This window comes from Leptopilina heterotoma, unplaced genomic scaffold (genome assembly GCF_015476425.1).
Source record: "Leptopilina heterotoma isolate Lh14 unplaced genomic scaffold, ASM1547642v1 Lhet_197, whole genome shotgun sequence".
Lineage (NCBI taxonomy): Eukaryota > Metazoa > Arthropoda > Insecta > Hymenoptera > Figitidae > Leptopilina > Leptopilina heterotoma.
In genome coordinates, this window is record NW_025110913.1 from 736,648 (window position 1) to 748,087 (window position 11,440).

Genomic DNA, 11,440 nt, shown 5'->3' on the forward strand with positions numbered 1-11,440 from the left:
TGTGTCTTTAACCGAATTTGTATTTGCTTGTATAAGTAAGTATTTTTAAATCAGGTAATTATATTCTTTATTTAAAATATCCAAATAGATAAGTAAATAGTTATTTTAATTAAATTCTTTACTTAAATATACTTTTTTTACCTGATTGATTCCTGTCGGAATTAGACGACGTCGCATTTTGATTAGATTTCGGCTTCCTCGGATTAGTTTTCCGGAATTTTTTTGAATCCATCGATTTTTTATCCTCATCTTCATCAATTGTTCTCTTTTTTGAAGATTCCTTTTGTGGTGTTTTTTTTGATCGTGTCTTTGACACGAATTGTCATTTCCTGGAAGTTTTAAAATACTAATTTTTCGTTTTGACAATAAGGAAAATTGATTTATTTTAAAATCCACACCGAAAAGTTCTTTCGGAGACGAAATTCTATCGAATAGGGAAAATTCAATGAAATGGAAATTCGACTGAGTAGAATTTGTATTAAATCAAAAATCAAAAATTTGCCAAATGAAAATATCAATTTTTCAATCAAATTCAACGTGAAACTTTGGCTAACTAGTAATTCGGTTCTTGTAAAATTCGATCCTCGGGAAAATTTCAATTTAGTTTTTTTAAAGAATAATATTTCTTCTCGAAATGATGAAAAAAAAATACATTTATTGGAATATTCAAAATAATTTTTGAAAAAAAACCTTAAATATTAATTAAAAAAATATTTAGTATAATATAAATTTTCTCTCACTTATAATCGATAATTATTTTTATCAACGAATGCAAAAAGTTACAATAATTTGACTTTGAATCTAATTCAAGAAAAAATGATTCAAAAACAAATTCCGTTAAATACAATGAATTGGACTCGATTGAAGTTCCAGTGTGTAAATCGCTTTTTTCTTCGTGATAAATTATAGTGTTGTTCTTTTTTTTCTGTCCATTCACCGGCTAGTCGTTTTTTTTTTTACTTTCACTTTGTTTTCTTGCGCGGAAAAAAATTTGTAATGAACAATTTTTTTAGAAGCAAACCGTTTAAAAATGAAATGTGAATGAGAAAGAACGTTGTTTTTCTTCTGAAAATTCGATTTTGGATGGAGATCAAAAAACTGTTTGAAAGAGAGAAAGAAAAAAAAGCAACGGGGGAAAAAAAGTGATTGGTTTATTTGGAAATATTTTAAAAATATTTTTTGCAGATAAACTGATTTAGATAAATGTAAATGATAAGTGGGGATTGTTTTGTTATTGAAAAAAAACATTGTTCTTTTTTTAAATAGTTATAGATCTCTGTCTTGTGTATGACCGTGATGTCAATACCATTTAAATTTATTAGATATTAAATATTATATCACTCTTTAAGCGTATTATTATTAGGTTATTTAGAAAAAATTATTATTATTACTATTATTATGATTATTAATTATTATTAATTATTATTACAAGTACTATTACGTTTTGCAAGCTCAAGATTGTAAAATATGGAACCTTATCGAGTACCAAAATAAATAACGTCAATGAACGCGGCATTATTATGTTGTGCTCTTGTGTTATTATTGTTGTTAATTAGTTTCAATTGAAAATTACTCGAATTTTTGTTCGAGAGAATATTTTTTCACACGCAAAAAAAATTCGCCTAAAGTAGCTAGACGATTCATTTAGTTTAGTTTATAAGTTTTTTTTTCTGCTTTAGATAAATATTCAAGCTATTTCTGTAAAAAAGGAAATATAGTACATTTTTTTGCGTGCAAGTTTCGGAACCGTTTATAATCATTTTTGTGCGCGTTTTATGATTTTTTAATCCTTTTTTTTCTCTAGCTTTGTCAATGTGATATATATTATTATAATATTGTCTTTCGAGTGCGTCAAAAAAAAGTGGACATGAAATGTAACGGAGAAACTGAATTAAGGGTCGATTAAATTTAAAATGTTTTTATTTAAATTACCACCTACGTTACGTACAATTGTAGAATCATACCAATGCTTTAAATTACTTCTCTACAAATAGTTTATTATCCTAATTCATTCCTGTAGTACATACAGTTATAGACTTAACGACAATACAACTACTATTATAAAATTACAATTTCGACGATTCGGATAAAGTGAATCATCCAATTTTTATGTTTGTTTTCTTTTTTTCTTGTCACTATTATGCGTATTGGCATGAGACAGACGCGCGTATCGTAATTTTATTAGAGAAAAATCGTACCTATAAAATTCGATTAAAAAACAAAAGTTGTAAAATTTTCCCTCCTTTTTGGAATTTGATTTTTTGTTTCTTTTTTGTTTTGCTTAAAAAAGTGGATCAGTCGAGTGGGAGATTTTTAGATTTAAAAAGAAGTTTATTATGGACGGGAATACGCGAGCAAAGCGTTGATTCAAATGTTTCCAAAAAGCAGCGATTAATTATTATTATTATTTAAATATATGTGTATATAATTAAAAAAGGCATTTACAGACTTTTCTAATTTGCATGGCACGAGTTGGTAAAACTTTAACACTGGGAGTTTTTTTTTTTTGGAGGAGACTGTGCTACGACAATGACGACGATGACCGACAACGACGACATTTACATATATTTGGCAGATGAGATTTTTTTTGCGGATTTTCCGCTATTATTAATTAGTATAAATTTATTTTTTTCAAAATTTTTTGTCGACAGATGGGACAATTTTTCAAAGGTATCGCGCACTCATGACATGTGAGATGACCACACAAGAAAGCGACATTTCGTACTCTCTCCATGCAAATACTGCACAAATGTGCTTCCTCAAGATCAGCTACTCTAGTTTCTAAGTACCGTAGACGTTCCAAATTTTTATCCTTTTCTTTATTTTCTTTAGTTTCTTGATGTTTATTCTCAATTTCATCATTTCTCTCATTTCCTTCTTTTGTTTCCTCTTCTGAAATTTTTTGTATTTTTTTTATTTGTTTTTAATAGTTGATGGTTTTTTTTTAGGAATTGTAAAGAAAAAAGAATTTTTGTATAGAAGAATGTTTACCTGTGACACTACCGCCAGGAGCGATTTTTTTTGGAGTACCACGACAACTTTGACACTCGTTCGCGTCACCACCAGAACTGCGAGGATACTTTTTTATGACTTCTGTTTCCCCGATGGATTCAAGATTATTCGTTGGACCATTTTCATTACTACTTGCAGGATTATTCTCTTGACTTCTTGAAAAGAAAATATGCAAGTTATGAAACTTTTTTTAGAAGAAATTTTGTTTAATTGAAAAAAATTTATTTTTTTTATTTCATTTAGAAATCAAAGTACAGTGAATGTGGATACTTACGGAGACTGATCGTCACTATTATTTTGATTGTAATAGGAGCGTAAAACATCTGGTAGAGAAGGATCTTCATCAGACTGCAGAAGATCTAAAGGTGATTTACCTTTGGAATTTTTCGCCTGTTCAAGTAAATTGCCACTTCTGTCTTGACTGATCAAATAACAAGTTAACGCAAATTCAGTCTTTGTATTTTGCCTCGCCAAATTTAGCCAAATCTGTGTGAATCAATTATTAGAAAATTAATATTTGAAATTACCAAGACTCGAACTAGGTCCGTAAATTTTCTTGAAGTCCGTAAAAGTAATTTTTTTTATAAAAGGACCGTAAGGTCCATAATTTGATTGAGAAAAGACGAAAAATTCGTAAATTGTACGATATAATTTGGAAAATTTAAGAGAAATTACAAATGATTGCAGAAATTCAATTATTTTCAAAAGTAATAAAATTCTTCGCAGAAATTCAATTATGTTCAAAAATTTTTTTAAATTCTCGTTAAAATTTCAATTACCTTTAGAAATAATTAAATTCTTCTCAGAATTTTAATTATTTACAAAAATTTTAATAAAATTCTTGTCAAAATTTCAATTATTTTCAAAAATTTTCCAAAAGAATTCAATTATTTAAAAAAATTTTAATAAATTCTACGAAAATCTATAATTATTTTCATAAAATAATAAAAATTTTACAGGGATTTAATTATTTTGGTAAATAATAAAATTCTTTTCAGGAATTCAATTATTTTCATAAATAATAAAACTCATTGTAGAATTTCAATTATCTTTCATACAATTTTAATCAAATTCCTCGAAAAATTCAATTATTCAAAAATTTGTTAATAAAATTCTTTATGGGAATTGAATTTTAAGAAACATTCAATTATTCAATAAATTATTTATTTTTGCATTTAAATAATTGAATTCTAGTAGAATTTTCTAATAATAATCGAAATTTCGTAAAAAAGATTTGTAAACAAATGGATTTGAAAATTGTCAATATTTTTACTGGTTCGAGCCCTGGATTATTTTTTAAAAATATTTTTTAGCTTTTTTTCATACCACGTAAGTTAGTGGAGAATCCCGACAGCTTTCTGGTGTGACGGCCGTTGGTTGACTGCGACTTTTTTTAATAGCGATATGTAGTGCCGTGTCACCATCTTCATCAGTACTGGAAATGTCTGCCTTGTGTCTGAGGAGAAGTTCAACGAGAGCCCAGTGACCTTGCGATGTCGCCAGATGAAGAGCCGTTTGTCGTCGATTATTCCGCAAATCAACATTCGCTCTACCACCTGTTGGAGAAAGGAGAATTTCCGCAACTTCACGATGACCATTTAGGGCCGCAAGATGTAATGCCGCAAAACCGTCGTCCTTCTTTACATTAACTAAATGCTGAGCTCGAAGGACTACTTTTTCCGTGGCGCTGAAAATTATTTTTAATACCGTAAAATACTTTTTATTTTCTACTTTCTACAAATTTTCCAAAATTTTCTAAAATCTACAATTTTGAAAACAAATTTTCATCTTTATTTTGGAGTTAATAAATTTTTAAAAAAATTAATTTCAGAAACATACTAAGCATTCCCTTTGAGCGCTGCATGATGCAAGACATTAAATCCCCGTTTATTTCGAAGCGTGAAATTCAATCTCTCACAGGCACAGAGAGCATCGGTGATGTCAAGTGCGTCTTTTCCAATAGCGTCATGTAGTGCAGTGTCTCCATAAGAATCCTGTAGATTTACATCACAGCCGTGTCGCAATAAAGTATGGACACATTGCGCCTGTTGTTTATTTACCGCAACGTGAAGAGCGCTACATTTTCCGTTATTCACTGCATTAATTGGCGCACCACGATCCAAGAGCAATTCCATTATTTCCGGTTGATCACTATCAAACAGGTAATTCATTTTCATTATCAGGGTTGCCACGGAAATTTAATTTTCTTTTTCCCTGACTTAACCCTGATTTCAGATAAAATTTAGACTTTTTCCCTCACCCTGAAGAATATTCTGATTCACTCTAAAAATTATTAGATACTCAAAAATATGTTCTATTACATTTAATGACAAATTTCTTCAAAAGTAAAATTCGTAAATTATTCAATTTAATATATAAATTAGAAAATAAAAACTTTAAATAATTTCAAAAAAAGTTAAATTAAACTTTTTCAAAAAAATTTTAATTATTTTCAGTTATTTAAATACAAAAATAATTTATTGAATTATTAAATTGAATTTGAATTGTATTAAAAAGAAATTTATAAAAAATTTGTAAATAATTGAATTCTTGTGAAATTTTTATTATTTTATGAAGATAATTAAATTAGAAGATAATTATGAAGATAATTAAATGTTTTCGTAGAATTTGATTAATTTTCTTTATATAATTGAATTTATTTGGAAAACTTTGTTAAAATAGTAGATATTGAAAATCATTGAATTGAGGAACATTTTTGAAAATAAGTGGATTTCGGAGAAAATTTTTATTATTTTTAAAGATAATTATTCATTAAATAATTTATAAGTAATAATTTTATGATAGTTCTTCAAGAATTAAGTTATTTAAAAGGAAATTATTGTTAGAAATAAATAAAATTGAAGGTTTTCTATTAAAATTCATGGTAATTTCATAGTTTATGAGTCAAACAAAAAAGACTCAAAAATTCAGAAGTTTCTTATGAATTCTAAAAATTGAATATTTTCCAGTACTTTTAGTAAAAATTCCTGACTTTTCCCTGAATTCCCTGGCCTGTGGGAACCCTGCATTATCAGTCCAAAGAATTGAATTTACTTCAACAATTTTACAATTACTTAAATTGTAAAAAAAAGGAAAAGAAGAACTTTCTTTTTTTGCCTATTTATTCTTTTGCTAAAAGAAAATTGCTAAAATAGAAGGCTAAGAAAAAGAAGTATTGCTCTCATTTCTTACCCGAAAGCTGCGTAATGTAAAGGAGAGTCTCCGTCTTCATCGACAGCATGAAGGGAAGCACCGGAATCCAATAAAAAAATGCATAAATCACGAATTCCTTGATGTGCAGCAACCTGTAAACAAGTTTTACTCCCACCACCAGGACCACCAGCTCTAGCGTCCACTTTGTCAGGATGTTTTCTTAAAAATTCCCTAACAGCATTCAATGTCGATTCACATCTTACCGTTGCTCGTAACAATTTTTCTATATCACTGTCAAATTCATTGTTGGCAACTGAAAATCCAAAAGAATTATTCAATAATAATTCTGATTATATAAGTGATATTTTTCTAATTTTAGCATACCTCGATCGCGATTTCCATCCTTAGCAGCCGAATTCCCTAATTCTGAATTTGAATTAACAAGAATTACACTCAAAGGATTGAATGTCCAAATGTGTCCGTCTAAAGCTACCCTCATATCACCATCGGGATAAATTTTTATTATTTTACCGGTTTTACCGAGTGCCTGGGATTAATTAAATTAATTTAGAAAGGATTGATATTAATTAATTAATCTCCTTAATTATCCAATGAAATTTGAAGTACTTACAGTCTTCATTACGTCTATCCATTCTCCATGTCCCCGTTGATAATTCTTAACCGCTACTGAATCACTTTTTATTCTAACTATATCGCCTACGGAAAAATTATCCTTAGTCATTATTTTTGTCAATGCTGCTGGATGAAATGTCCATCGATTATTACAGCCTTCGTATTGAACTCTGATATCTCCTTTATCTGTAATTCGATGCACCACTCCAATCTGTCGAACAAGTTCAAAATTTAGTTCAAGTTCAATATTTTGTAAATATTTGAAATATTTGAAAGATTTAAAAAATATTAAGTATTTTCAATTAGGGGAGAAAAATTGAGTACCTGTCCTAAATAATCTCCCATGCGTGGATTCCATCCACCATGACCTTCTTGCATTGTTTTTAGAGTATTTATATCTTTCATTACTTTTACTTTGTCGCCAACTAGGAATGTTAGATGTCGTGTTCCCGTATTTTCTGATGATGTTGCATCACCATTTGTAACGGGATTGTCAATTATTGAAACTGGCTGTCCTAAAAGTGGTAAATGATCTTTGTAATAAACACCACCGTTCGCTTCTTCCACGTAGCAGAGGTCGACACATCCTTTATAACCAACTCGATAGACATTCGTACTTCCCGATGACCATGTTACGGTAGCCACTGATCTACTACTTTCATTATCCCAACCTCGAATGTCCATCACTCTTCCCGTTTTGCCTGTTGAATGAATTTTCAAATTTTCAAATGTAGAATTCAAATTTAAATGTTTAAGGGCCAAATTCACTAACTCAGTGATTAAAGTCAACTTAACCGCTCATGATCGGGTGAAGGATTTAATCATTTAACTTTTAATCGGTGTTGGTGAAACTGGACCTAAATTTAATTTAAAATTCAAATGGGAAAAATTAAAGAGTAACAGACTTTAAAATCAATTAGAGAAGATTTTTAGGTTTGATTATTGAAAACTATGAAAAGACTAGGCAAAAATTACGAATAATTAAAAATTGTTCATTTTTTATATACCTCGACCTCCATCTTGATTGCTCCATTCCCAATCTGTTCCACGGCTCACTTTTGCTCCAATAAATATTCCTCTTAACATCACTTTCGTGCAGCCATCTCTCGCAGGAAGTTGTACCCTAAAATTTCATTTTATCAATTAGTAAGAATTTTCAGTTCGTGATTTAATTTTCAAAATTTTGCAAAAATGATTTTGAAGTTATCGGAACTTGAAAATCATTTTTGCAAAATATTGTAATTTTCTTTTCAAATTATTCGACGAGGAGTTTAGAGGACATTTATAATGGATGGACTTAAAAATATTTTCTTACACTTACCCAGCGGAGTTGAGTGTTTGAAATCGTTGAAAGGTGTGATTTAAATCGTGAACGTCTGCCATGTAGCATTGTGTGCACAAATCGTAATCGAAACATTGTGCACACTTCCACCGCATACCAAAAATTCCGTGTTTTTTACAACCATCACATATTATATTAGGATGTTTAACACCAATTGGAGCATTGTCGTAAAGTAGCAAGTCGTATGAGTCTTGATAGCCAATACGATAATTACTCCTTGGTCCATGATCCCATTGAACGATTACAGTTTTGTCAGGTGTTTTATCACCGGTAACTGGCGTTGACGAGGCACTATTTGCATCGTACGGTTTTCCAATTTCAACAACCGTACCCGTGTGTCCCTCGCCACCGTCCTGATCGCCCCATTTCCAATCTTTACCCCTAACAACTCTCACACCAACTTCCAGCATATCCAATTATTTTCGGTCCGTCTTCCGCGTCTGTAAATTTCACAATTTTAGTAATTTCAGCATACTTTTTCCCTGAGCCTAAAGAATATTCTGATTCACTCTAAAAATTATTCGACACTTAAAAAACTGTTCTATTACATTTATTTACAAATTTCTTCAAAAGTAAAATTATTCGAAAACATCATTACCTTTCTTTTTTAAATAAATTTTTAATCAGTATTATTATTAATATTATTAAATTTAAAATTCAAATCTTTTTGCAATTCAACAATTTATAAGAATATTTATTAGAAAACATAAAGATATTGATCACTTATATTTTCATCAAATTTTTAAACAAAAAAATTAAATTATTTATAACAATTTTAATAAAATCCTTCGCAAGAATACATTATTTTTATAAATAATTTAATTTTTTGCAAGAATTCAATTACATTTCACAAATAATGAAATTCTTTGCTGAAATTAAAATATTTTCAAAATTTGCTATTTTAATTAAATTTTAAAAAGAATTCAATAATTAAAAAAAAATGTAATAAAATTCGTTGCAAGAATTCAATTATTTTCATAAATAATAAGATTCTTCACAGGATTTCAATTATTTAAAAAAATGTAATAAAATTCGTTGCAAGAATTCAATTATTTTCATAAATAATAATATTCTACACAGGATTTCAATTATTTAAAAAAATACATAACATTTTTTTGCAAGAGTTCAGTTACATTTCACAAATAAAGAAATTCTTTGCTGAAATTAAAATATTTCACAAATAGTGAAATTCTTCTCTGAAATTCAAATATTTTCAAAATCTACTATTTTAATAAAATTCCTGAAAAGAATTCAATTATTTTAAGAAAAATGTAATAAAATTCGTTGCAAGAATTCAATTATTCTCCTTAATAATAAAATTCTTCACAGTATTTCAATTATTTTTAATACAATTTTAAGTAAATTCTTTGAAAAATGTAATAATTTTCAAAAAATATTATTTAAATCCTTGAAAAGAATTCAATTCTCAATTATTTTTAATACGCTTTGCAAAATATCCTTGACAATTTTCAAATCCATTTGTTTACAATTTAATTTTAGGATAATAAGACTATTCGGAAATTCTTCAATTAAATAGGTATTTAGAAAATAAACACTTGAAATAATTTCAAAAAAGAATTGAATTAAACTTTTTGAAAAAAAATAATTCTTCAGATTTGTCAGTTAAAAGTATGAAAAATTCATATTTTTAAAGATTTTCATTTAAAACCTTTTTTTCTTGAATAATTACATTTCTCAAAGAATTCGATTAAAATTGTATTAAAAATAATTAAAATTCTGTAAAAAGTTTTATTATTTATGAAAATAATTGAATCTCTGTAAAAAATTATATTATTTGTAAAAATAATTGAATTATTGAGAAAAAATTTGCAAATGGCTGAAATCCTGTGAAATTTTTATTATTTATGAAAATAATTGATTTCTTTTGAAAAATTTTATTAAAATAGTAGATATTGAAAATTATTGGATTGAGGAAAATTTTTGAAAATAATTGAATATTTACCAAGAATTTTATTGAAATTTTTGAAAATAATTGAATTTTGGAGAAGAATTTTATTTATTTTTAAGAAAATTGAAATATGGACTGTGTCAACCCTAAATTAGAAACATTTAAAACAAAAACACTGAATATTAAATATTATTTTTAATTAATAACGCAATTTAAATAAATATTCACCAATGCTTGAGTAATATTTTGCAAAATATTATTTACTTGAACGAATCGTCAATAATTGTTAAGTTGGAGTCATATATATGTATATATATATATTGAAGAATATTTATTTGTAGTGCAGTTACCAAGTTCAATTACCATATTAATAGATAAGAGAACTCGTTATGCAGCGTCAATTTCACTGCAGGAAATAGACCGTGAGTTCAATTTATTTTAAATTTAAAGAAATTTTCTTAAAAAGAAAGTTATATGGACTGTAATTTTTATAATGTGTTTCTCGCTCCATGTCATGTGTTTAATTGACTTTAAAATTGTTTACTCTAAACACAAATTGGCAACTATTCTAAAACTCAATTATTTAAAACAAAAATAGATTAATTTTAAAAATCTTATTCTTTTTGTCAAAATTTTACAAATTGGAAAATTTTGTTGAAATTTCAAAACTTCAGGGTTTTATTAAATAAAAATAAGTTCTTTGACGTTTATGAAATTTAATTACAACAGTACTGAAAAATGTTTCAATAATATTTAGTTGTTTATGTTTGAAAAATCAAATTTAGAAAATTAAATAGTGGTTGAGAAAAAAGATGGAGAAAGAAACTAATTATATTAATGAGTTTGGATTTTAGAAATTATTGATATTTTATTAGGCAGATGCTGAATGTTTGTACAAACCTAAAACGGCCGGATGTAAATGAATTCCTCAGAATCATATGCCAAGACGTGACATTCCGTCGTCTCTAAAGTAAAATAAAAAACTAATAGAAATATAAAAACACCCCGAAAAACGTCAAAAAAATGATCAGTTTTTAACTTTTGGGAAAACCCGTGCGACATTACGCAGCATCAGCATCATCACCGAGAAGCGCATGTTTACCAAGAAAGTACTTGGATGTCAAAAAACTTTCATAAAAAGCGCCTCTTCAGGATATAATAAGTAATTATTTTCGACTAATTATTCCTCTTTTCACTTATTCATTCTTCTATTGGGATTAACAATTTTATTGTTAAAATTCCATTTAATTGAGAAAAGTCCAAAGATTTTTTTGTGAAAACTGTCACTTTTCTGTTTGGTTTTGACATTTTTTAAAATACTAACATTTTCAAAAATATCGGTTACAATGCGCTGATGTTTCTGCACAGTTTTTAAAAAAAACCGGTAATAA

The 11,440-nt window shown here is 27.7% G+C and overlaps 1 protein-coding gene across 2 annotated transcripts; it reads right to left on the bottom strand.

Moving 5' to 3' along the window:
• Nucleotides 1-248: 248 nt before the first annotated feature.
• On the bottom strand, nucleotides 249-11,349 carry LOC122501016 (E3 ubiquitin-protein ligase MIB2). 2 transcript variants are annotated; one of them, XM_043610226.1, is made up of 12 exons: nucleotides 10,950-11,349; nucleotides 8,120-8,580; nucleotides 7,806-7,921; nucleotides 7,123-7,499; nucleotides 6,797-7,009; nucleotides 6,550-6,712; nucleotides 6,205-6,478; nucleotides 4,852-5,163; nucleotides 4,339-4,699; nucleotides 3,287-3,498; nucleotides 2,992-3,164; nucleotides 249-2,892 (listed from the first exon to the last, which is right to left on the bottom strand). In XM_043610226.1, exons 2-12 carry the CDS (start codon nucleotides 8,548-8,550, stop codon nucleotides 2,612-2,614), a joined length of 2,913 nt encoding a protein of 970 aa, XP_043466161.1. In that variant the 5' UTR covers nucleotides 8,551-8,580; nucleotides 10,950-11,349; the 3' UTR covers nucleotides 249-2,611. The 2 variants fall into 2 exon arrangements, with proteins under 2 accessions (XP_043466161.1, XP_043466160.1); XM_043610225.1 differs by having other exon boundaries at nucleotides 2,992-3,167.
• Nucleotides 11,350-11,440: the final 91 nt, after the last annotated feature.

Excerpts from the sequence above, each read along its gene's own strand:
- LOC122501016 (XM_043610225.1), bottom strand. The coding sequence starts at position 8,550 with ATGCTGGAAGTTGGTGTGAGAGTTGTTAGGGGTAAAGATTGGAAATGG. Across the intron at positions 7,922-8,119 it reads CAAACACTCAACTCCGCTGG|GGTACAACTTCCTGCGAGAG; the intron begins GTAAGTGTAAGA and ends ATGAAATTTTAG. Across the intron at positions 7,010-7,122 it reads TGGGAGATTATTTAGGACAG|ATTGGAGTGGTGCATCGAAT; the intron begins GTACTCAATTTT and ends CTTGTTCGACAG.